Source organism: Sus scrofa, chromosome 14 (assembly GCF_000003025.6).
Source record: "Sus scrofa isolate TJ Tabasco breed Duroc chromosome 14, Sscrofa11.1, whole genome shotgun sequence".
Lineage (NCBI taxonomy): Eukaryota > Metazoa > Chordata > Mammalia > Artiodactyla > Suidae > Sus > Sus scrofa.
Window position 1 is genome coordinate 39364927 of NC_010456.5, and position 27784 is coordinate 39392710.

General features: G+C 39.1%; 1 protein-coding gene across 6 annotated transcripts in view; it reads left to right on the plus strand.

Annotated features, from left to right (window-relative positions):
* Positions 1-27784, plus strand: part of HECTD4 (HECT domain E3 ubiquitin protein ligase 4) — a 211227-nt gene that overhangs the window by 38232 nt on the left and 145211 nt on the right. For 5 of the 6 annotated variants that reach the window (XM_005657322.3, XM_005657323.3, XM_013990365.2 and 2 more), the window contains exon 2: positions 26190-26707. In XM_005657322.3, coding sequence (XP_005657379.1) covers positions 26190-26707 — 518 coding nt within the window. Of the gene's footprint in view, positions 1-6712; positions 6733-26189; positions 26708-27784 lie in introns of those variants that run through there. The other variant, XM_021072836.1, reaches the window with a different exon arrangement.

Sequence of the window (27784 nt, forward strand, 5' to 3'; positions counted from 1 at the left end):
ACACCCATGGCATGTTGACGTTCCCAGACCAGGGATTGAACCTACACCACAGTTGCAGCAATGCTGGATCCTTAATTGCTGCACCACAAGAGAATTTACTGCAGTCATATGATTTAAAAAAAATTTTTTTATACTTTTTTTTTTTTTTGTCTTTTTGCCTTTTCTAGGGCCGCTCCTGCGGCCTATGGAGGTTCCCAGGCTAGGGGTTGAATCGGAGCTGTAGCCACCAGCCTATGCCAGAGCCACAGCAACGTGGAATCATAGCTGCGTCTGCAACCTACATCACAGCTCACGGCAACGCCGGATCTTTAACCCCCTGAGCAAGGGCAGGGATCGAACCTGCAGCCTCATGGTTCCCCGTCGGATTCGTTAACCACTGAGCCGCAATGGGAACTCCTATACTTTTGTTTTCTTTTTCAACTACACTTGTGGCATATGTAAGTTCCCAGGCTAGGGGTTGAATCAGAACTACAGCTGCCAGCCTACATCACAGCTACTGCAATTGGATCTGAGGCATATCTGTGATGTACACTGCAGATTACGGCAATGCCGGATCCTTCCTTAACCCACTGAGCAAGGCCAGGGATGGAACCTGCAATCCTCATGATACTCTTTTATGTTCTTAACCCCCTGAGCCACAGCAAGAACTCCTGCAATTATATGATTTGAAGGAAAAGAACCTCATTTTCATTTTATCAGTAATCCCTGGGTAATATAGGGTGTTGTAAGTCAAATGCACATTGATGAGGTAAATTGTAGTGTTTTTAAAATAAAATTCCAAGGTGAACATTTTTTTTCATTTGTTTACTTTTATTTTTATTTTTTTTTTTGCTTTCTGGGGCTGCACCCATGGCATATAGAGGTTCCTGGGCTAGGGGTCGAACCAGAGCTACAGCTGCCGGCCTACACCACAGCCACAGTAGTGCGGGATCTGATCCACGTCTGCGGCCCACACCACAGCTCAGAGCAACACTGGATCCTTAACCACTGAGTGAGGCCAGGGATCAAACCCGCATCCTTATGGATACTGGTGGGACTCGTTTCTGCTGCGCCATGACAGGAACTTCCAAGATGAAAAAATTTCAATGCTTCATTTTGTTTTCTGTTATATTACTTACTAAAGAAAGGATTCCTTGAGTAAAAAATCATGTTGGGGGAGTTCCCGTCGTGGCGCAGTGGTTAACGAATCCGACTAGGAACCATGAGGTTGCGGGTTCGATCCCTGCCCTTGCTCAGTGGGTTAACGATCCGGCGTTGCCGTGAGCTGTGGTGTAGGTTGCAGACGCGGCTCGGATCCCGCGTTGCTGTGGCTCTGGCGTAGGCCGGTGGCTACAGCTCCGATTCAACCCCTAGCCTGGAAACCTCCATATGCCGTGGGAGCGGCCCAAGAAATAGCAACAACAACAACAAGACAACAAGACAAAAAAAAAAAAAAAAATCATGTTGGAAAGAGAAATTAAACTTTAGATATTTTGACATTTCAGAACACAGGTGTAACATGGTATAATTTGGTATATGTGGCTTTTCAGCAAACATTAATCAATCCAAAATCTTACAGGAGCAACTTCTGGCTGTTAAAATCAATAATGTTCTAGGTCTTTTGATATGTTTGTCCTTTATTATTTCTTTTTTACTTTTTTAGGGCCTCACCCGTGGCATATGGAGGTTCTCAAGATAGGGGTCAAATTGGAGCTACAGCTGCCAGCCTATGCCACAGCCACAGCAAGGCCAAATCTGAGCCGCATCTGTGACCTACACCACACCTCACAGCAATGCTGGATCCTTAACCCACTGAACAAGGCCAGGGATCGAACCCGCAACCTCATGGTTCCTAGTCAGATTCATTTCCGATGTGTCATGACGGGAACTCCAGTCCTTTATTATTTCTAAGCAAGGACTTTATAACTTGAAGTGATAGTAAAAGCTGCCTTAAAAGGGGGCATTTCATGTGTTTTGCTGTCATTACTTATAAAACTCTTAGATATGTGAAGTTATAGGATCCAGATAAAAGCCATAAAAAGTGGATTTTTTTCCTTACATTTTTCTGGTTCTGGGACAGTACCAAAAGCTCAGTGACGAATCATCTGTATTTCAGATATTAAAAGCAAAGCTATAGGAAGGATTTCCCTTTGTGGCTAAGTGGTAATGAACCTGACTAGTGTCCATGAGGTTGTGGATTCGATCCCTGGCCTTGCTCAATGGGTTAAAGGATCCAGAGTTGCTGTGAACCGTGATGTAGGTCACAGACATGTTTCTGATCTGGCGTTGCTGCGACTGCGGCATAGGCTGGCAGCAGCTACAGCTCCAATTCAACTCCTATCCTGGAAACTTTCATATGCCAAGAATATGGCCCTAAAATGATTAAAACTAAACAAAACAAAACATAAAGCTGTAGGTGTTCCCATTGTGACTTAGTGGGTTAAGGACCACATGTTGTCTCTGTGAGGATGTGCACTTGATCCCTGGTCTCACTCAGTGGGTTAAGGATCTGGTGTTGGCTGTAGTATAGGCCTGTAGCTGCAGCTCTGATTCAGCCCCTAGTCTCGAAACTTCCACATACCACAGGTGTGACCATTAAAAAAAAAAGTTTCCTCTGTGGTGCAGTGGGATCAGCATCATCTCTGCAGTGCTAGGACAAAGGTTCAATCCCTGCCTGAATCAGTAGGTTAAAGGATCTGGCATTGCTGCAGCTGTGGCATAGTTCACATCTGTGGCTCGGATCTGATCTTTGCCTTGGGAACTCCAAATACCACGGGGTGGCCAAAAAAGAAAAAAAAAAAAAAAAAGTGAAGCTATAGATTAGCAGCCAATTTAGGTCTTCTAATGTCCAGATGAGAGGAAAATGGATGAGCAAACCTCGGAGGTTGATAGTCCAGTGTAATTATTTGGATGAGCAATGTTTGTCACATTAATTTCACCAGAAATTTGCCTTTAGATGTAAACCTATTTTAGCCATGGCTTTCTAGATTTGTCCCTGATTTGCTAAGATTGGTGTTGAATATCTAAGTATCTAATATGATTAAGATCCGTGTACCTTCTCTTTAGTGGTTTATCCTTATACTCCTGCTCCCTGGCCCAACAACATATTAATCTTAGCTACAAAAGGTACATTTAATTTTAGGAATTTTTTTGAACATTTGTTCTTTGCAGACTGAGGGAGACAGATGGATTTGAATTCTGAAGTGGAGTCTTTTGATTTAGTAGAAGAAATAACCAGTAAAGTGATAGACGAGGTTTCCAGGCAGTTTTAATTAGTCAGGCACAGCTGTGAGCAGGAATTGATGAGAAAGGCAAGATTCAGTGGCATAAAAGATGTGGCATTTCTTAGGTTTCTCAGGGGTACTTAGTGGTCAGCCATGGTCATCAGTCATTTTTATTGAGTAGTCGCTGAGTGCCTGTTCATGTTCTTGCCTTACCTAACCAAACAATTCCAGGCTCCAGGTTTAGAATTAATGTTTCTGCTATTATTATTTTTTCGGTCTTTTTTTTTTTTTTTTTTGTCTTTTTAGGGCCACACCTGCGGCATATGGAGATTCCCAGGCTAGGGGTCCAATTGGAGCTACAGCTGCCGGCCTACACCAGCACCACAGCAACACCAGATCTGAGCTGTGTCTGCGACCTACACCACAGCTCACGGCAACGCTGTATCCTTAACCCACTGAACGAGGCCAGGGATCGAACCCGCAACCCCATGGTTCCTAGTCAGATTTGTTTCCACTGCGCCACGACGGGAACTTCTGTCTCTGATATTGTAATCAAAGTATGGATTTCAGCTTTTTTGTTCATGTTGACTAAATGAAGATGAGGTCAGGTGTCTCTTTAGAAGTACTGACCTAGGAGTTCCCTCCAGGGCCTAGTGCATTAAGAATCAAACTGCAGTGGCTCAGGTTGCTGCAGATGTGTGGGTTCAATCCCTCGCCCAGTGTAGTGGGTTTAAGGATCTGGTGTTGTCACAGCTGCAGCATAGGTTGCAGCTGTGGCTGGGATTCAGCCCCTGACCTGGGAACTTTAGTATGTCATGGGTATGGCCATAAAATTAAAAAAAAAAAAAAGTACTGATCTAGGTGCTTGTGTGCAAATGGTGCCTTATCGTGCCTTTCCATTGTTTGTTTTGTTTGGGGGGCATGTATGTGCACACTCAGCATTTTTAGTGGTTTATTTGCTCATTCAGTAAATATTTATTGAGCACCTAGTTCTCTGGTGCTTGAGATACATTAGGGGACAAAATAGACATAGTTGCAAGCCATACTGACAGAATTTGAAATGAATTTGAAAAAGATTTTCTTCAAATAGTATTAATGTTATTGAGTACTTATTCACCCCAGGTGCTGTGCTGTGTGCCTTATTTTAGGAGAAACAGTTCAAAACATGCTGAGATCTTACTGCAGAAGATAAAAAGATGAATGAATCTAAATGTGCATCCTTAAGTTTACCGTCTATCAGAATCTCTCTGGTAACAGTAATTATTTATAAAACTTGTATTTTAATTGAGCATATGATTAAAATCCCTCTTGTGCACAATTATGATGATTGACAAATTTTGCAAACCAGTACTTTCTGTGTCCCTAATGAAGGTTGCTTCATCACACTTAATGTCAGGGGGCAGGAGTTAAGCTGATTGCAGGCACTCAGTCAAGTGTGGTCACTACCAAGCAGGGTTTTTCAAACTCAGCCAGATGATTCTCTGTTATGAGGGCTGCCCTGTACATTGTAGGATTTTTAGCAGCATCCCTGGCTTCTACCCACTAGATGCCAGTTGCATCTCTATACTTGTGACAACCAAAAAATATTTCTGGGCATTGCTGAATGTCTCCTGGGAGGCAGTAAATAGTTTGGGCCTTAGTCTCCCCAGACAATCAGCAGCTCCTTCAAGACACAGAGCCAGCTGCAGCCATCACCCAAAGCTTAGTTTCTACCATCAGCTCACACTCTTTCAAAAAATTTGAAGTTCTTGAGCTATTCACACCTTACACTGGGAATACTCTCATTGTACACTGATTGTGTCTCTAGAAAAACCATTATGTGCTTATCATCAGTGGGGATGATAATCTTGGTGTGCTTTTCAGGGCTAGAATAATCAATGGGAATTACAACTTTTTTTATCATTAAACATATCAAAAACTCATGGTATACATGTGGTATACATGTAAGATATATATATGATGTATATATATATATACATCATATATATAATGGGTAGAACTTTTGAGTATGTATATAAAAATAAATTTAAAAATATATATTCTGTCATCCCATCGCCCAGTTAAGAAATGTATCCTTACCAGTACCTTTAAAGATCCTGCATACTCTACCATCCAGCCCTCCCTCTCTCTCACATAGGAAACCACTATCCTGAGTTGTGTTTGTCTTCCTCTTGCTTTTCTTTATTGTTTTATCATATTATGCACACAACTCTAAACCAGAAGTCAGTTTTGTGTTTTAAGACCTTATATAAATGTAGTATGCCATAGGTTTTGTTTTTTTTTTTTTTTTGGGTCTTTTTTTTTTTTTTTTTTTTTTGCTATTTCTTGGGCCGCTCCCGCGGCATATGGAGGTTTCCAGGCTAGGGGTCAGATCGGAGCTGTAGCCACCGGCCTATACCAGAGCCACAGCAACGCGGGATCCGAGCCGCGTCTGCAACCTACACCACAGCTCACGGCAACGCCGGATCGTTAACCCACTGAGCAAGGGCAGGGATCGAACCCGCAACCTCATGGTTCCTAGTCGGATTCATTAACCACTGCGCCACGACGGGAACTCCCATAGGTATTTTTTGACTTTTTTTATCTCCACGTGTTATAGGATTCTCCCATGTTGATGTACGTAGCCCTACTTCTTTCATTTTCATTGCTCTGCAATTATATGAATACATCACAGTATATCTGTTTTGTGGATGTTTGTGTTGTTTCCAGTTTTTTTGTTTTTGTAAACAGTGTTGCAGTGAATATTCTTGTATTTGTCCTCTGATGTACATGTGTGAGAGTTTCTTTAGGAAACTACCCAGGAGTATGTTGCTGTATTGTAGGCTATATGCGTGGGATAGGCTGAAGCAGATCTCCCAAAGCTATCAGGTCCTAATCCCTGGAACCTATAAATGTTACCTTATATGGAAAGAGGATCTTTGACAAGAAAAAAGGACAGACTGAACTTCTTTGCAGAACAGATGCTGACTCACAAACATTGAAAAACTTATGGTCTCTGGAGGAGACAGTTTGGGGTTGGGGGGATGTGCTTGGGTTATGGGATGGAAATCCTGTGAAATTGGATTGTTATGATCATTATTACAACTACAGATGTGATAAATTCATTTGAGTAATAAAAAAAGAAAATAAAAAAGTAAAAAAAATAAAGTCTAGATATACTCAGAAGATTATATTATAAACTGAGTGAGACTATTTGCCCAACTGTAATCTGGTAAATTAATAATAAGTAAATAATAAATCATATTATTATTCAAAAAACAAAAAACAAAACAAAAAAAGAGGATCTTTGCAGTGTGATTAAGAATCTTGAGTTGGGGAGATTATCCTAGATTATCAGGTGGGTCCTAAATGCAATCACAAGTGTTCTTAATAGAGGAGAGGCCGAGGAAGATTACCCGGAGTATAAGAGGAGAAAGTCATATGCTCACAGAGACAGCGATCTAAATGATGTAGCCACAGCCCAGGAGCCCCAGCAGCCATCAAGAGATGGAGCCAAGAAACGAATTTTCTCCTAGAGGCTCTGGAGGGGGTATGGCCTTGCCAACACCTTGACTTTGGCTCTCTGATAATGATATTGGACTTTTGGCCTCCAGAACTGTGAGAAAAAAAAAAAAATCTATTGTTTTAAGCCACTGAGTGCATGGTGGTTTGTTGTAGCAGCCAACCACTGGGAACTAAGACAATGCATTTTTATTTTAACTGAACAAGGCTAATTGTTTTCTAAGGTGTTTGTACTAATTTATATTTCCACTAGAAGTGTCTAAGAATTTATATTGTTTCATTCTTCTCAGCATTTTACCAGTAACAGATTTTTCTAAGCAGTTCTAGGAAATTTAGTGTAAACTTAAAAAAAAATTTAGTTCAGAAGGAGTTCCTGCTGTGGTGCAGTGGGTTAAGAATCCGACTGCAGGATGTCTGGGAACTCCATTAAAAATTAATAAATAAAAAAATAAAAAAGAACCCCACTGCAGTGGCTCAGGTTGCCATGGAGGCGCAGGTTTGACCCCTAGCCCAGCACAGTGGGTTAAAGATCTGGCGTTGCTGCAGCTGTGGCATAGGTCGGAACAGCTGAGGCTCAGATTGAATCCCTGGTCGAGAACTTCCATATGCCATGGATGCAGCCATTAAATTTTTTTTTTTTTAGTTCAGAATGCAAACACATAAAGTTGAGAGTACACTAATAAGAAAGTAAAATTTTTGCTATTGAATAATATAATAATGTAATAATGAAGATGAGGGGTTTGGTTAAATTAATAAATATGCTGTAGATACTGTCTTATACCTATTATTGTTTTTTGCATCATTTCCTAACCACTAAACTTAATATTTTTTGCACACACTCTTCCTTCTCTTGAAACTAACCCAGTGATTCTTTGGTACTCATTTCATGAGTTGGCGTGTTTTTAGTTTTTGCTCAGTTTATTTCAGTTTTTACTCTACTCCATGTTAAGTTGTTTTGGCCAAACATAAATTGGTAAAGTATTTTGCAGTAACTATAACTTAGCTGCTCAATAAGATGCTATATTTATGCATAGATCTTGAAGGAACAGATGTTAGTCATCCATCCTAGAAAACATCATGTCCTTGTCTTATGAAGTATAATGTTGGATGATAAACATTGCACACAATAACAATAATTGTTCCTTAGAGATGAATTGCATTTGGCACTTTAAAAATAATTTTAGGAGTTCCCGTCGTGACGCAGTGGTTAACGAATCCGACTAGGAACCATGAGGTTGCGGGTTCGGTCCCTGCCCTTGCTCAGTGGGTTAACGATCCGGCGTTGCCGTGAGCTGTGGTGTAGGTTGCAGACGCGGCTCGGATCCTGCGTTGCTGTGGCTCTGGCGTAGGCCGGTGGCTACAGCTCCGATTCAACCCCTAGCCTGGGAACCTCCATATGCCGCGGGAGCGGCCCAAGAAATAGCAACAACAACAACAAAAGACAAAAAAAAAAAAAAATAATAATAATTTTAAGGAGGAGTTCTCATCGTGGCTCAGTGGAAACAAATCTGACTAGTAGCCATGAGGACACAGGTTCAATCCCTGACCTCGCTTGGGGGTTAAGGATCTGGCATTGCCGTGAGCTGTGGTGTAGGTGACAGATGTGGCTCGGATCCCTCGTTGCTGTGGCTGTGGTATAGGCTTGTGGCTAAAGCTCCAATTAGACCCTTAGCCTGGGAACCTCCATATGCCGTTCGTGCAGCCCTAAAAAGACTGCTTTTAAATTTATATCCTCATTTGATTAGTTTTTTTTCTTCTTTTGTTGTGTTCCTTAAAGGTAAGCAGTAAGCAGATATATTTACCTGGGAAACTGACTTATCATAGTTGTTTTTAAATAGTTTTAAGAGTCCCAAGAAGTTTCTTTTAGCAAAATTAAGTGCTGAACTGAGATGATTTAGCTAGGGTTTAAAGACTGTTCATTTTAATAGAATCCTAGCATTGGAAGAAGAAAATCTTGTGTATCATTTACAAGAACTGTAGTAATAAAGGCCCACTCAGTTTCTTCTTAATTGTGGCCAGCTTTTGGTTTTGACAGGCTTTTTTAAAAAAACAACACCCTTGAGTTCCATTAGGGGCTTAATGGGTTATGAACCTGACTAGTATCCACAAGATTGTGGGTTCAGTCCCTGTTCTCACTCAGTGGGTTAAGAAGTTGTGGTGAGCTGTGGCATAGGTCACAGACATGGCTTGGATCCTGAGTTGCTGTGGCGTAGGCTGGCACATGCTGCTCTGATTCGACTCATAGCCTGGGAACTTCCATATGCCTCAGGTGCAGCCCTAAAAAGCAAAAACAAAAAACAAAGAAAAAAAACTTATAAAAATGTGAAAAATTGCAAAAAAAAAAAAGTGGACGGAATTGAATAATGATCCCATATGTACCCATTACCAACCTCAATAGTTTTTAACTCATAGCCAATCTTGTTTCAGCTATACTTCCACCTATTTCTCTCTTTCCCATATTATTCTCATATTGTTTGAAAGTAAATTCATGACATCCTGTCACTTAAGTACTCAATATGTATCTAAAAGATGAGGACTCCTTTAAAAAAATCCTAATATTTCATATTTTAAAAATTAACTGTTTCTTTAAATGTGCAGGCAGCATTCAAATTTCCAATTAGGATAGTGTTAATATTTCTAAAAGGTTTCTTGAATCAGAATCTAAATAAGACACACTGAGATTGATTGATGTTTTTTAAATGTTTCTTTTCCTTCTCTCTTTTTTTCCCTGCCTTGTGATTTTTTTTTTTGTTGAAGAAAGTTGGTTCATTGTCCTGTTGAGTTTCCTATAGTCTAGATTATGCACATCACACCCTCTTGATATAGTTTAATGTGTTTTTTCTGTCCTCTCTATTCCCTATAAATTCATATTTGAGTCTCTTTTCTAGACTACGGTTCTATCAGATTTAAGTTAGATTTTTTTTTTCCCCTTTATCTTTTGGCAAGACTGTGTCACAGGTGGTGGTATATATTTTCATCAGTAGTCACATAATGTCGGCTTCTTTTGTAAGATGTTGCAGCTGCTAAAGCTTAATGGCTACTCTAGTACACTGAGATTGCAAAACTGTGATAGCTGGTCATTCTTTCACTTAGTAACCATAATTCTTCTATAAAGAAATTTTCTTTCATCAAATATTTGCTTACCTTGGTGGACAGGTTTATGAGAAAGACAGGATAAATTATTGAATCTGTCCCTATATTAACCAATTTTGAAAAGAGAGTTGGTTTGCCAGCATCCTCCAGTGGTGGTGGTTTTTTTTTTTTAAATCATTATAAATTTGTGAATTTTAATGTGTTTAATGTGTTTCTGTCCATTGAAGTTATTGTCATTATTGGAGTGGCAAAATTACTTTTAAAAATGGACTATTCTTTTTCCACCATGAAGATATATGAATGACCAATTAATCCCATGAAAAAATGCTCAACATCATTAGCCTTCAGGGAAATGCAAATCAAAACCACTTGAGTTACCAATTCATGCCTCCTTTGATGGCTCTAATCAAAACACAGATAATAACAAGTGTTAGCAATAATGTGGAGAAATTGAAATCTTGATAGATTATTGGTGGGAATGTAAAATGGTGCAGCCATTTTTTAAAACAGTTTAACCATTCCTCCAATGGGTAAACAGTTATCATATGACTTGGCCGTTTCACCATTATGTTTTCATCCCTCTTGATTATAAACCTATGTCTGGACAAAAACTTGTACATGAATGGTCATAGAGGTGTTATTCATAGTAGCCAAATAATGGAAAGGACTCAAATGTCTATCAACTGATGAATGGATAAATAAAATGGTATATTCATCCATTAAATAGAATATTATTTAGCAATAAAAAGGAATGAAGTACAGATATAAGCTGGATGAATTTAATTTTAATTTTTTTTTTTTTTTCTTTTAGGGCCGCACCCGCGGCACATGGAGGTTTCCAGGCTAGGGGTCTAATTAGAGCTGTAGCCACTGGCCTATGTCAGAGCCACAACAATGCCAGATCCAAGCCGCATCTGCGACCTACACCACAGCTCATGGCAATGCTGGATCCTCAACCCACTGAGCAAGGCCAGGGATCAAACCTATAACGTCATGGTTCTTAGTTGGATTTGTTTCTGCTGTGCTACAACAGGAACTCCTGGGTGAATTTTAAACATGCTAAGTAGCAGTCACAAAATACCCCTTTAGGTATGACCCCATTTCTATTAAATGTAAAGAACAGGCAAATCCATAGACGGTAGATTAGTGATTGCCTAGGGCTGAGACATTTGGAGGGAAATGGGGAGTGACTGATGATGGGTATAGAGTTTCTTTTGGAGGTGATAAAAATTGTGGTAATCGTTGCACAACTCTGAATATGCCATTGAGTTGTATTCTTTAAGTGGGGGAATTTTATGGTGTGTGAATTGTATTAAAATAAGCCTTTTATAAAGATAACTGTATTAAAAAAAAAAAAAAAAAAAAAAGACTACCCGGAGTCACCGAGAGTCTCCTTTAGATGCAGAGTCCAGGGTATATCCTACACCTCTTGAAACAGTGTTTATAATTGGATCCCAAGAATCTTTTTTAAAGACCAAATATATCCAGGAATTCTGTTTGCATTATTATCAAGTTCTTTGTTAGGCTATGCACCCCAGTAACTTCCTGTTTCTTTCTCTTCTGGAGCAATAGCAAATGTCTTCCTTTTCCACCTGAGAGCCCTCCAGTCTTACAAAGGCAGCTCCCCCTTCCTCCTCATCTTTTGTAGGCTGGCATTCCTAGTTCCATAGTCATCTCTCATATGACATGATTGCCAGATAAATCACTCTCTTCTGAACATACAGTCTGTTAATGACTTCTTAAAAATGGTGTACTTGGAACAAGATATTCCAGTTATAATTTGACTGTTGTAGAATATAAATGGGATTGTTACCTCCCTTACTAATTCTGACACTAGAATTTTACTAATGTATTAAGATGTATTAGCAGTTTTTAAGTGGTGTTGACTCAAACGAAATAATTCAGACCTCCTTTACCCCACCCCCAGCACTCCCAGGTTTACCTAGTCAGGTCTTCCTTCATGTAGGGTTATCTGGAAAAGTTCCCTTTCTTGGTGGTCATCTGGTCTGAAATTAGAAAGTATCTTTAATGTCCTAACAATTGTTTAGCATTTTCAAGTTTTTTCAGAACACTTCCTATACATTATTTCCTTTGATCTCAACAATGTAAACCCTTCATTGTGTAGAAGTAGAAACACAGACTGAGAAAAATTAAGTAAAATGCCTAAAGGGAGCATTATAGGTAGAAGCTGAGCTAGAACCTAGTTTCCTTAACTCAGTGGTTTGTTATTTTGGCTGCACGTTGCATTCACCTACGGAGTTGGGGAAAAAAAGGTGCTCATGTTCATTCCCAGAGACTCTGAGTTAATCAGACTTGGGTGGGAGGCACTCAGTATTATTTAGAAGCTCTCAAAGCAATTATTAGTTTAGCCAATGGTGAGCAACTGCCCAAACTCATATCCTGATGTTCCCTCCCCTGTCACATATATTTTCTTCATCTAATTAAAAGACTCTTATGTGGAAGAAAAATAATTAGTCCAAGTGAGAGATAGTTACTCAGATATACAGTGAGAACCAGATGTACCAGAGAATTATTCTTGGAATTCATATGTCTTCTCATTCATTAATTTATCAAACATTTATGTGCCAGATACTGTGCTAAGCTCAGGTGATAGAAGAATGAGTAAGACGTAGTTTCCACCTCTCTGAGTTCACAGTCGAAAGGGGAGACAGATTTAAATAAAATTTTAGTAGAGTGTGGCATGTGTGACACATATTGGGAACTGTATAATTTCTTTCTTTGTTATATTTTTTGTGTCTTTAAATTGTCCATGGTGATTTTCTAAGTATTTGAATATGTCACACAGTGGTAGTCTTTACATTAAGTATGTAATTCAAGCAGTAACAGGTGAAGTTAGTCTTTACGTAGATAGCTTTTTCTAATAGTATTGAAACCATTTTGAGTTTGTATCTACATCTTTCTCTGTTAATTCTGTTGATGAGGAAGCATAAGAAAGTGATCTCTGTTGGTTTTGTCAAGATTTCATGTCAGTGGAAAAAATGACTTTGTAACATGGAGAAATTTTTAGATTTGGACTCAATGGCTCAGGTCAACGTATATCAGTCACTACATTTCCTTTATGGACATCATTTTATGAAAAAAGAATCGTTGATACATTCCTATCGAAATAGCAGACGCATTTTGCCTTAGCGTTTGTATCTAACCCTCTGATAGAAGTGTTTGCTGGATACTGTGGGAACACCAAAACGTAGACCTGGAAAAGGGATGAGAAAGAGGAATCAGAGTTTTTCAAAGTTTGTGGAGCAGAGCTGAGTTCTGAATGCTAGATAAGATTTAGACTGAGTGTTGTGAACATTCAGGCCACATTAGCAAGGAGATAGAAAAATAAGATTCTGGTCATGGAACATGACAAAAGATAAAAACTGGGCAGGGACCAGGCCAAGATGGAACTTTTATGCATAAAGGATTCGAACAGTGATTTCCTATATGTGGGAGTCCTCAGAGTTCTGACAATCCTGCTCTTAATAGCAGTTGTACAGAGATCTGGGGGAAAAAAATCACCATGTGCTGGAGAAAGGTTTTACAGGGCTGAGCCAGAGCTAATTAATCTGGTGACAAGTCAGGGTCCATTCCTAGTTTTGGTACCCGAGCTAGAGGCTAAAAATCATGATTTCAAGTGTGAAATTTAATCACGGTTATCAGGTAAGACGCTTAAAGTCCCTTTTAAAAAGTAGGAGGTGATGAAAGAGTTTGAATGAACACATATTTCCAAGATTGGATAAGGTCATGCAGCTTCTGGGTCTAATTTAATTGATAAGGGATCTTACTCTTGATTTAGGCTTTCCTTTGGAGATAGAATTCCATCCTTCCAGTCATGATGCATTCACTTGGTTCACAAGAAATCTTTTTGATCTTTGAGTTGCCATATGCAATTCAATTTGGCCATGACTGCCATCTTCATAATGTGAAAATGGTAGGAAAATCTGTAAATGGGTTTAAAAACCCACACTAACATTTCAGAGGGTTTCAGTATTCTATTGCCTCTACTGAAAAGTTTTGTCCTAGGGTTGCAAGTCTGGCCAGTTGGTCTACTTCGGACTAATCCGGGCATAAATTCGTTCTGTGCAGACAGGTTCATAGAATGTCGTGAGCCACACAGGAAGTCCAACAGGTTCATACAATGAATCGAATCAGTTAATGTACCATACTGGGGAGTATAGTAATTCATTTATTTGGAGCTTGAGTGATCCTTAGTTTTAAATATCATTTCTTTCTGGAGAGTTTTATTATTCATTGGTAGTTCCCAGATAGACAAAGGTCTCCCTTACCCCACCACACAGTCCTCTCTTTGAATCAGGAATATAATCAGCCCTACCTTGGGAAACTGCCGCCTAAGTACAATGATGGGACCAGTGAATTGGTTTAAGGAAAGCACTTCCTATGGTATTTGTAATTATTCTTTTGTCAGATATGTTCCACAGATATTAACTGTATCCGTGTCACCATTTGTTTGACAAATAGTTATTTAAAGACAGTGTTTACTTGTGTAAAATATCAATACTAGTTATGGCTGCTTTTCTGTGATATAAACTATTTAACTTGTCATCTATGTTTCATTCCTTTGAGGAAAAAAATACTTATGTTTCTATAACCACAAATAACAATGATATTTCAAAATGGAAGAAGCATGTTTTATGTTAATCCTAATTTTGGGGCATATACAATTCTTTTTAGATTTTTAATTTTTATTTTCCAATTTTTTACTAAAGTATAGCTGTTTTACATTGTCCATATACAATTTTTATATATTGTGTAGTTTTAATTTTTTATTTTAAATTATTATAGTTTTAATTATTTTAAAATTATTTTAAAATTTATAACATTGTGGTATAATTTAATTGAATATTTCTTTTTTCTTTTTTTTTTTTTTTGCTGTTTCTTGGGCCACTCCCGCGGTATATGGATGTTCCCAGGCTAGGGGTCGAATCAGAACTGTAGCCGCCGGCCTACACCAGAGCCACAGCAACGCCGGATCCGAGCCGCGTCTGCGGCCTACACCACAGCTCATGGCAACGCCGGATCGTTAACCCACTGAGCAAGGGCAGGGATCGAACCTGCAACCTCATGGTTCCTAGTCGGATTCGTTAACCACTGCGCCACGACGGGAACTTCTAATTGAATATTTCTGAATGTTGAGATTGCTTCCACTTTTCCCACTATAATAAGATTGCAGTGAAAATCTATGCATTTTTATTTCTGGAATATTTCTTTATGAGAAATTCTTAGAAATGGGATTACTTTCTATTTCTTTCAGAAATAAGATCTAATATATCTTTTAGCTTCTATCTTGACCCTTTTTGAGAATTATATCTCTGCTATTCTGTGCAATAAGTAGATGGAAATTGAGATTTATTTTTAGAGGAATATAGTAGTTCATTGCCTAATTCTGATTTTTCTGCTAATTATTAGTCCAGTTAATTTCCTTACATGTATATATGATATTCTCTGTTACTCGAAAAGCCTGTATATTCTTATTCTCCCTACTATCTTTACTCGAAATGCATTTTACATTTTGCATAATGGATGGCAGGTATATGTTCCTTGTTTTCCCAAATGGAAAATGGAAATAAATTGGCTAAGATGATATGATCCTCTATAATTGTTCTTATGTTAAATATTTGAGTCTCGTTCAAAGCCAGATTTGGCTGGCAAAGAATATTTTGCCTACCTTCCCTTAGCTTTCCAGAATTATTATTTTTTAGCTTAAAAACACATATGTTATTAGAGAACAGACTTGTTATTGCCAAAGGGGTGGAGGAGGGAGTGGGATGTACCAGGAGTTTGGGGTTAGTAGATGCAAACTATTACATTTAGAATGGATAAGCAATGGGTCCTCCTGTACAGCACAGGGAACTATATCCAGTCTCTTGGGATAGACCATGATGGAAGATAATATAAGAAAGGGAATGTGTGTGTGTATGTCTACCTATCTATCTATATATATATATATACATATATATATATATATATAGAGAGAGAGATATCTACCTCTCTATATAGCTATATATGACTGGGTCACTGCTGTGCAGCAGAAATTGGCAGAACATTGTAAATCAACTATAAAAAAAGTGGCATGTATAATAAAATTATATTAAGGTTGCTTACTTTGTATGTCACTCTCTTAATTGGGGTGACTTTGTATTTACATACAGTTAGTGACCCTTTCTTCTAATTAAGGGTGATAGTGATATGGAGCTCCCCTTTTTCTTAAATAGCTTTTTTCCTTTTTAAAGAAAAAGCATTAATTTTCTAATGATATTTTGGTCTTTTATCTTCTTGGCCAAGAGCCGTTACTTAGAGCAGTGGTTTTATATGAGGATCTGAGACAAATCGTTTAATATTCATAAGTACCAGAATAGATCCTCCATAGATGACTTACAAAAAACCCACAAGTATGATGTCTTTATAAAATGATTTTAGGCCATGACCTTCAAACTTTGAAATTCTTAAAAACAGCAACATGTTGGACAGTTCTTAGTTTTCATAAGGGGACTTTGAATTGGATAATGCTGAGTAATCTAATGGATTTCTGAAAGCATAGTGTGCTTTAGGTATTGCTAAATCAATAAACATAGCAGTCACTTAAGTGTGTATATAATATTTAATTATAACTCAAATCATTTCAGAATATTTGTCTTTCAAGTAGAATGCTAAAAATATAACTGAAGTGTTTGTAAAAATAAAACCATCAGAAAAATGCAAATATGTAGCATTTTTTTTCAGATAATATTTGGAGTTAGCTCCAGATTCTGTCCATATACATCATTTTATGAACCATGAAATATCATATTTCAGAAGCACTTTTGTTTGAGATTGGTAATAAAAGTAAATAGCTGGGTTTAATGTTAAACTGAATTTTTTTTTATTCTTGTGTCCAATAAAAGCCTGTATTGAATTTTTTAGTAGTTGCTTCATATAACATAAGTAACTGATCAATGTAGCATAAGTAAGAATGTATTTGGAGCACATAGGTATTTTATATCAAATAATTGTATGAGGTAGAAATCACATAATCAATATTGAAAACTTTTAAAAAGTGCAACACAGTTTCTTTGTTTAAATCTTCATAACTTGATGATCAAATATAAAATTTTGTAATTTTTCTCATGAAAAATATCTCAGGGACTACTCAGCCATAAAAAAGAACAAAATAATGGCATATGATATCACTTGTATGTGGAATCTAAAATATGGCACAAATGAACCTATCTGCAGAACAGAAACAAATTCATGGACATAGAACAGACTTGTGGTTGCCGAGGGGGAGGAGGAGGGAGTAGGATGGACGGGAGTTTGGGGTTAGTAGATGGAAACTCTCGCATTTGGAGTGGATAAGCAATGAGGTCCTACTGTACAGCACAGGGAACTATATCCAATTACTTGCGATGAAACATGATGGAAGATATTTTGAGAAAAAGAATGTGTGTGTGTGTGTGTATATATATGTGCGTAGTTGGGTCATTTTGCTGAGTAGAAGAAATTGACAGAACATTGTAAATCAACTATAATAAGAAATTTAAGAAAAATTAAACTTAAAACATCTCAGGGAGTTCCCACTGTGGCACAATGAGTTAAGAATCCGTCTCTGCTTGCCTGGGTCACTTCTGGGGCAGAAGTGCAGCTTCAACCCCTAGCCTAGGACAGTGGCTTAAGGATCTGGCGTTGCCACAGTTGCGGCTCAAATTCAATCCCTGGCCCTGGGAACTTCTGTATTCTGAGCATGGCTGTTAAACAAAAAAACCCAGGAGTTTCCATTGTGGCACAAGGGAAATGAATCCTACTAGGAACCATGGGTTTTCGGGTTCTATCCCTGGCCTCGCTCAGTGGGTTAAGAATCCGGGTGTTGCCATGAGCTGTGGTATTAGTCAAAGACATGGCTCAGATCCCATGTTGCTGTGGCTGTGGTGTAGGCTGGCAGCTGCAGCTCCAGTCCGACCTTGAGCCTGGGAACTTCCATATGCCGCAAGTGCAGCCCTGAAAACAAAAAAAACCGACTATGACCAACAACCAAAACAGAGTTTTTTGGTTTTTTGGGTTTGTTTTTTTTGTTTTTTGTTTTTTTGCTTTAAAGGACCACACCCACAACACATGTAGGTTCTCAGAATCAGAGCTGCAGCTGCCGGCCTACACCACAGCCCACAGCAACGCCGTATCCTTAACCCACTGAGCAAGGCCAGGGATCAAACCCTCAATCTCATGGTCCTAGTTGGATTCATTTCCACTGCGCCACAATGGGAACTCCTGGTTTGTTTTGTTTATTTGTTTGTTTGTTTTTAACGGCCATGCTCAGAATACACAAGTTCCCAGGGCCAGGAATTGAATTTGAGCTGCAACTGTGGCAACGCCAGATCCTTAAGCCACTGTCCTAGGCTAGGAGTTGAATATGCACCTCTGCCCCAGAAGCGACCCAAGCAACCAGAGATGGGTTCTTAACTCATTGTGCCACAGTGGGAACTCCCTGAGATCTTTTTAGTTTTTTTTTTTAATTTTTCTTAAATTTCTTATTATAGTTGATTTACAATGTTCTGTCAATTTCTTCTACTCAGCAAAGTGACCCAGTTATATGTATGTGTATATATATATACATATATATATATACACACATTCTTTTTCTCATAATATCAGACTCCATCATAAGTGACTAGATATAGTTCCTAGTGCTATACAGCAGGATCTCATTGTTTATCCATTTCAAAGGCAGTAATTTGCATCTATTAACCCCAAATTCCCAGTCCATCCCACTCCCTCTCTCTTGGCAACCACAAGTCTCTTTTCCAAGTCCATGATTTTCTTTCCTGTGGAAAGGTTCATTTGTGCCATATATTAGATTCCAGATATAAGTGATATCAAATGGCTCTTTCTGACTTACCGCACTTAGTATGAGAGTCTCTAGTTCCCTCCATGTTGCTGCACATGTCATTATTTTGTTACTTTTTATGGCTGAGTAGTATTCCATTGTGTATATATACCACATGTTTTTATTTTATTTTTTTGCTTTTTAGTGCCACACTCACGGCTTATGGAGGTTTCCAGGCTAGGGGTCAAATCAGAGCTATAGCTGCTGGCCTATGTCACAGCCACAGCAATGCAGAATCCAAGCTGCATCTGTGACCTACACCACAGCTCATGGCAAAGCTGGATCTTTAACCCATTAAGCAAGGCCAGGAATTGAACCTGTGTCCTCATGGATGCTAGTCAGACTGGTTAACCACTGAGCCACGACGGGAACTTCAAAACCGCATCTTCTTAACCCAATCATCTGTCAATGGACATTAGGTTGTTGCCATGTCTTGGCTATTGTGAATAGTGCTGCAGTGAACATACAGGTGCATGTGTCATTTTCAAGGAAAGTTTTGTCTGGATATATGCCCAAGAGTGGGATTGTTGGGTCATATGGTAGTTCTATATTTAGTTTACTAAGATACCTCCATACTGTTTTCAGTAGTGGTTGTACCAATTTACATTCTCACCAACAGTATAGGAGGATTCCTTTGAAATGGGATTCTTTTTTTTTTTTTGTCTTTTCTAGGGCTGCACCCGTGGCATATGGAAGTTCCCAGGCTAGGGGTCTAATCAGAGCTGTAGCTGCCAGCCTACACCACAGCCACAGCAACTCGGGATCCCGAGCCGCATCTGCGACCTACACCACAGCTCACGGCAACGCCAGATTCTTAACCCACTGAGCAAGGCCAGGAATCAAACCCTCAACCTCATGGTTCCTAGTCAGATTCGTTAACCACTGCGCCACGACGGGAACTCCCTGAAATGGGATTCTCTTTAAAGAAATTTGGAATTATATTATCTCCTTCCATGTAAAAAATAATCAAAAGGGTAATTTGTGTTTGTTGAATCTAGACAAAAGGGTAGGAAAATACAATTTGTATGACTTGATGGTAAAGGATATTTAATTAATCATTATTTGTTTGATACTCTGTGTTAAAAATGAAATTAAAATGTCCCTAGTTCTTATTTTTAATAATATGATTTGCAATATAGCTTTACCTAGTGGTACCTTGTTGAATACTTTAGCATGGCTGGAGTTTGTATTTTAAAATTATTATACAGCAGTTCCCTTGTGGCAGTAGTGGGTTAAGGATGTCACTGCAGTGGCTCAGGTCACTGCTGTGGTGCAAGTTCAATCTCTGGCCTGGAAACTTCTGTGTGGCATGGGTGTGGCCAATAAAATAATCATACAGTAAAATTGACCTTTTTTGGGGGGGGGGGATAGTTCTCTGACTTTTAACACATGTATAGACTCACGTAACCATTGAGAAAAAGTTCCTTTTTCTCTACTCCCTCTCCAGCTTTTATTATTTGTAGACTTGATAATGATGGCCATTCTGACTGGTGTGAGGTGGTACCTCAGTGTAGTTTTGATTTACATTTCCCTAACAATTAGTGATGTTGAGCATCTTTTAATGTGTCCTTTGGCCATCTGTATGTCTTCTTTAGAGAAATGTCTATTTATATCTTCTGCCCATTTTTCGATTGGGTTTTTGTTGTTGTCGTTTTTATTGATTTGTATGAGCTGTTTGTGTATTTTGGAAATTAAGCACTTGTTGGTTATATTATTTGCAGATATTTTCTCCCAGACTATAGGTTGTCTTTTTGTTTATGGCTTCCTCTGCTGTGCAAAAGCTTCTAAGTTTGATTAGGTCCCATTTTTTTATTTTTGCTGTTATTTCTGTTTGCCTTGGGAGACTGACCTAAGAAAACATTGGTACTTTTTTTTATGCTAGTAATTTTTTTAATTGTTAAAGTATAGTTGATTTATAGAGTTTCGTCAAGTTTTGTTGTACAACAAAGTGACCCAATCTCACACATTTCCTTGTGCTGTGCAGTAGGATCCCATTGCCCATCCATTCCAAATATAATAGTTTGCACCCCTAAAACCCCCAGAATGCCCATCCCTCCCCTCCCAACCCCAAGTCTGCTCTTCTTGGCCCATCATGCGTTTGTCTTTTTTTTTGTTTTTGTGTTTGCTTATTTTATTTTATTTTTTTGTCTTTTTAGGGCCACACCCGTGGCATATGGAGGTTCCTAGGCTAGAGGTTGAATTGGAGCTATAGCTGCCAGTCTTTGCCACAGCCACAGCAACTTGGAATCTGAGCTGCGTCTGTGACCAATACCACAGCTCAGGGCAACACTGGATCTTTAACCTGATGAGTGAGGTCAGGGATCAAACCTGCACTGTTTGCACTGAGCCATGATGGGAATTCCCTGTTTGTTATTTTCCTATAGGATCATCTGCTTCATATTTTAGATTCTACAAATAAGTGATATCATATGGTATTTGTCTTTTTCTTTCTGGCTTACTTCATTTAGTATGAGAGTGTTTAGATCCATCCATGTTGCTGCAAATGGCATTAGTTTGTCTTTTTTATGGCTGAGTAATATTCCATTGCATTTATGTACCACATCTTTTTTTTTCTTGGTCTGTCTTTTTGCCATTTCTTGGGCTGCTCCCACAGCATATGGAGGTTCCCAGGCTAGGGGTCTAATCAGAGCCATAGCGCCGGCCTAAGACAGAGCCACAGCAACGCGGGATCTGAGCTGCGCTACCTACATCACAGCTCACGGCAACGCCGGATTGTTAACCCACTGAGCAAGGCCAGGGATCAAACCCGAACCCTCATAGTTCCTAGTTGGATTCGTTAGCCACTGAGCCATGACGGGAACTCCTGTACCACATCTTCTTAATCCATTTATCTGTTAATGGACATTTAGGTTGTTTCCATGTCTTGGTTATTGTGAATAGTGCTGCTTTGAACGTAGGGGTGCATGTATCTTTTTGAGTGAAAGTTTTGACTGGATATATGCCCAGCAGCAGAATTGCTCTATATTTAGTTTCCTGAGGTACCTATACTGTTTTCCATAGTGGTTACACCAATTTACATTCCCACTGACAGTGAGGAGGATACCTTTATCTCCACACCCTCTCCAGCATTTGTTATTTGTTGACTTGTTAACCACGGCCATTCTGACTGGTGTGAGGTGATACCTCATTGTAGTTTGATTTGTATTCTTTAACAGTGATATTGAGCATTTTTTCATGTGCCTGTTGGCTGTCTTCTTCAGAGAAATGTCTGTTTAGATCTTCTGCCCATTTTTCAATTGGGTTGTTTGTTTTTTTTGTTGTTAACTTGCATGAATTGTTTGTGTATTTTGGAGATTAGGCCTTTGTCTGTTGCATCTGGGCAAAGATCTTCTCCCATTCTTTTCATTTTTTTAGTGGTTTCCTTTGCTGTGCAAAAGCTTTTGAGTTTGATTAGGTCCCGTTGGTTTATTTGTGTCTTTATTGTCATTATTCTAGGCGGTGGATCAAATAAGATGTTGCTGTGATTTATGTCAAAGAGGGTTCTGCTTATGTTTTCCTCTAGGAGTTTTATAGTGTCTGGCCTTATATTTAGGTTTTTAATCCATTTTGAGTTTATTTTTGTATATGGTGTTAGATAATGTTGTATTTTCATTCTTTTACATACAGCTTTCCAGTTTTCCCAGCACCATTTATCAAAGAGGCTGTGTTTCTTCTACTGTATGTTCTGTCCTTCAGCATTGATACATTTTATGTCAGAATATTTTGCCTGTGTTCTCTTCTAGGAGTTTTGTGTTGTCTTGTCTTATATTGACGTCTTTAAGCCATTTAGAGTTTATTTTTGTGTATCAGGTTATGTTTTTTTTTGGAGATCCAAATTTATTTTTGTCTACTATTATTCTGAATTCTGAAATAAGCTTTCTTTTTTTTATTTTTATTTTTTTACAGAATAAAATACATATATTTACACACAATTACATTCACACAGATTATTATAACATGGATCTTAAGAAACAGATTAAGTGACTCCCACTGGAGAAGTGGAATGGAAAATATGCTGAGAGAAATAGGAAATTTATTCTATACTTTATTCCAATTTTATGACTTTCATCTTTACTACTTAGTTTTATCTATTACATTTCAATTTTTATTTAAAAATTAGCATTATATTAAATTGTTATATTATGCAGCTAAAATTTATAAAGAAAAAAGCCTTATATACCATTAAATATTTTATATAGCATAGTAAAAAGAATAACTTAACTGGTAAGCATAACAAAAATAATACACCCTCTGAAAATAAGTAAAACATAAAATGCATAAGTTGGTTAAAAAACAGTATAACTATATAAATATGTCCTCACAATTTGTTCCATCTCATTGATTCTTCAATAAAGGCATTATACCATTCTAGGTGATGTGATAAACAAGACATTATGGACTTTACATTGTACCATGGAGAGAAATGGTTATTAATAATACAATTGTAGAACTGTATTATTTAATTGTACAGTGGCATTATTTAATTATAATTATCATAAGTTCTTTGATGGAGAGGAAATCAGAATCAGATCTAAGAAGACTTCAGCATTCCAAGAATGATGTCAAATGACCCCCTTCATAGTGGATTATGCACTTATTTACTATGAGATATATTTCTTTTCCAGAGATTCCTTGTTTATGTATCAATTGTAGATTTTTGGCTTGCAGTTATTCTGAAGTTTTGATGTAAGAGTCTATATGTATTTGAGATTGTTTTAAGTTGTTGCTCTCTTCATTGCAAGTTCATCTCCGGTGTCCCGCATTTGTAGCCACCTCTTCTCATGATTTCTGATTTTGATGGTATAATTGTGCATGGGTGATTTCGTATCTTTACTGTATATATATCTTTATTGGTGAGCCTTGTCATTTGTGGAATTTTTGTTTCCTGTTGCTGATCTTTTCTTTCCTGCCTAGGGAAGTTCCTTTAGTATTTGTTGTAAGGCTGGTTTAGTGTTGCTGAATTCTCTCAGCTTTTGCTTATCTGTGAAGCTTTTGATTTCTCCTTCAAATCTGAATGAGAGCCTTGCTGGGTAGAGTATTCTTGGCTGGAGGTTTTTTCCTTTCATCACGTTAAGTATATCATGCCACTCCCTCCTGGACTGCAGAGTTTCTGCTGAAAAATCTGCCAATAACCTTATTGGGGTTCCCTTGTATGTTACTTGTTTCTTTTCCCTACCTGCTTTCAAGATTTTCTCTTTGTCTTTAATTTTGGTCAGTTTGATTATTATGTGTCTCGGTGTGTTCCTCCTTGGGTTTATTTTATATGGTACTCGTTGTGCCTCCTGGATTTGAGTGAGTGGTTCCTTTCCCATGTTAGGGAAATTTTCGGCTATTATCTCTTGGAATATTTTTTCTGTCCCCTTCTCTCTCTCTCCTCCTTCTGGCACCCCTATAATACGGATGTTGGTGCGTTTAACATTGTCCCAGAGTTCCCTGAGACTCTCTTCATTTTTTTCAATCTTTTTTCTCTTTTCTGTTCTGCATCCGTAATTTCTTCTAATCTCCTCCTCCTCACTTATTCGTTCTGCCTCCTGTATTCTGCTGTTAGCTGCTTCTAGTGAGTTTTTTATTTCAGTTATTGTATTTTGCATCTCTTGTATCTCTTTGGTTAGTGTTTCCTGTAAGTTATCCATCCTTGCCTCCAGTTTATTTCCAATGTCTTGCATCATCTTCAGCATCAACAGTCTAAAGTCTTTTTCCTGGAGGCTGAGAATCTCCTGATCACTTAGCTGATTTTCTGGGGTTTTTCCTTTCTCCCTCATCTGAGTTGTAGTTCTCTGTCTTTTCATTTTTTTTTTTCTTTTTTTTTTGTCTTTTCATTTTTATAGGTTTTTGGTGTGGTGACCTTTTTATAGATAATAGAGCTGTAGCCTCTCTTCCTTCTGGTGTCTGCCCCCCTTGTGGCTGAAGTCGGTATGGGGAGCTTGCTGTAGGCTTCCTGATGGGAGGGGCAGATGCCTGCCCACTGGTAGGTGGAGATGCCTGCCCACTGGTAGGTGGAGCCGATTCTAATCCCTCTGGTGGGTGGGGCTTAGTCTCTGGATGGGATTAGGGGCTGCTGTGTGCCTGAGGCTCTTTAGGTAGCCTGTTTACTGAGGGGTGGGGCTGTGATCCCACCTGGATTGTTGTTTGCCCTGGGGCTTCTCAGCACTGACTGAAGGGTGGGGCCAGATTTTCCCAAAATGGCCACCTCCAGAGAAAGGCAACTGCTGAATATTCCTGAGAGCTTTGCCTTCAATGTCCTTCCCTCACAACAAGCCACATTCACCCCTGTTTTCCCATGATGTCCTCCAAGAACTGCAGTCAGGTTTGACCTAGGTTCCTGTGGAGACCTCACTCTGCCCTGGGACCTAGTGCACGTGAAAGTCTGTGTGTGCCTTTTAAGAATGGGGTCTCCGTTTCCCCCAATCCTGTGGAGCTCCTGTGCACAAGCCCTGCTGGCCTTCAATGCCAGATGTTCCAGGGGCTCTTTCTCCCAGTGACAGATTCCAGCATGTGAGGGTTTGATGTGGGGCTCAGAACTCTCGCTCCTGTAGGTGAGTCTCTGTGAGCCAGTTCGTTTTCAGTCCATGGGGCTTCCCACCCGGGAAGTATGGGGTTGTTTATATCACGAAATCACCCCTCCTACCTGTGGATGTGGCCTCCTCTTTTTCTTCTGGAGTAGGGTATGGGTTTCCGGTCCATTTGGGTGGAGATTGCTCAGTCTTTAGTTGTGAATTTTGTTGTTTTTAGGAGAGGTTGAGCTCCAGTCCTTCTATTCCGCCATCTTAATCCCGTCTCCCAGGTTATGTTTTTACTTCATTGATTTACATGTTGCTGTCCAATTTTCCCAGCACCACTTGCTAAAGAAACTCTGTTCCCCGTTGTACATCTTGCCTCTGTTATCAAAGATTAATTGTTCATAGGTGTGTGGGTTTATTTCTAGGCTCTCTATTCTGCTCCACTGAATCATATGTCTTTTTTTGGCGCCAATACCATGCTTTTTGATTACTATGGCTTTGTAGTATTGTTTGAGGTCTGGGAGCTTTATGCCTTTTGCTTTGTTCTTTTTCCTCAGGATTGCTTTGGAAATTCTGGGCCTTTTATGATTCCATATAAATTTTAGGATTATTTGTTCCAGTTCCGTGAGAAGTGTTGTGGGTAATTTGATAGGGCTTGCATTAAATCTGTAGATTGCTTTGGGTACTATGGCCATTTTCACAATACTAATTCTTTTAATCTAAGAGCATGGGATATCTTTCCATTTCTTTGAATCACCTTCAGTTTCCTTTATTCATGTTATACAGTTTTCAGCTTAATCTCACTTTTAATAGGAGTGTTAGCAGAAATGCCAGGAAAAAAATCTTCATCAGCAAACGTATGTTTAAAAGCACATGTTTTCCTATTTGCCACAATGAAAAGGATTTTTTATGTGGATTTGTTTTTAGATACCTTTGGGTAGACTTGCTTCCACAGATGAGAGCAGTGGTGAAACCAGTACATTTGAACTTTTTCTCTGCTGGTTCTCTCCTTAGATTTTAACATTTGAGACCAAGAACCCGACGGAATTAGCAGAACGTTTGCGCTCTGTTTGTGGGAATCAGAGCAATGCATATGCCCGCCTGCTGGAGTACCGCCTGAATGCCTTGCGAGGACTGTGGAACGCCCAGCGCCAGCTGGCCTTGGAAGAACAGCATGAAAGGGAAAGTTCGGGTGATGAAGAAACTTTGGCTCTGCTCAAACGCCAGGGCTTGTTGCAGCAACCCGAGCAAGCTCCCTTCACATCAAGGATGGGGCTCCTGCTGGTCTTCCCCCTTATTCAGTCCCAGAGTAGAACAGACCCTTCTCTCTGTAACATAACTGCTGAGGTGCTATTGAACTGCCTTCGCGACTGCCAGCCTTTGAGCTTGACCAAGGAGCCTGCTGACTGTCTCAATGGAATTGAAACTTTGCTGTGCTCTTGGCTAGAGGAGACTTCTGACACAGGCTGTCACATCCCACATAAGCAAAAAGAAAATGCTGCTGCTGCCCTGGTAGCTTTGGCATGTGCCAGGTAAGGAAAATCAAAGGTACCAACTGGTGACTTTGTGATGGCTGCTGCCTGGGGTGGGTGAGTAAATAAGAGGGCGAGTGTATTCGATGGAATTCAGAATGCCTTCTTTGTTTTCAGCATTGAATTTCACAGTTTTAACAGTGTATAAGATGCTTTCACTAAAACAGCACTGGAGCTGGAAACCCAAGTTTTTGCTCTCTGGTTTTCCTGTTGTGGCTCAGCAGTGACAAACCTGATCAGTATCCGTGCAGATGCAGGTTTGATCCCTGGCCTTGCTCAGTGGGTTAAGGATGTTGCTGTGAGCTGTGGTGTAGGTTGTGGATGAGGCTTAAACTCCGAGTTGCTATGGCTGTGGCATAGGCTGGCAGCTTCAGCTCCGATTCAACCCCTAGCCTGGGAACTTCCATATGCCTGGGGTGTGGCCCTAAAAAGAAGCTTTTGCTTTCTGTTATACCGTGGTAGTAGCTTAAGCAGTTTAAAATGGAGAATCAACACTTGCCATTATCTATTTCCCCCTCAGATGATTAGTGTTTTACATCAGGTAGTTAGTGGATGATGTTATATCTGTATTTCTCCTGGAAGGACTGTCGAAAAGTATGTAGAACTTTTAATTTTTTCCATGCATGTCTATAAGGAGTGTGTTGGTGAGTTGAATGGGTTATTACTCACCTAGACTCGGTCATATAGCCTTGGTCACAAATTTCTGGACCTTGACGCTTGGCTCCATCAATTTAATTGAAAGATCTCTGTATATGTCAAGATTTAATAGTGTGCTGTCCTTCCTGTGTAAGATAATGTGATTGATCCACTGTCAATAGGAAATGTGCTTGGAATTATTTTTCCAGGAGAGGCTTTCTTACGTTTTCCTGCCCAGCAAACCATGTGATCATTATCACATATTTGTGAGAAAAGGGTTCACTACCTTTGCTATCCTCTAACCTAATTGTCTGGGCACCAGTTAGGACCATAGTCTGACATCTGTCCCTTTCTCCCTTCAGAATTATTATTATTTTTGGACCATAGTCTGACATCTGTCCCTTTCTCCCTTCAGAATTATTATTATTTTTGGATTGAGTT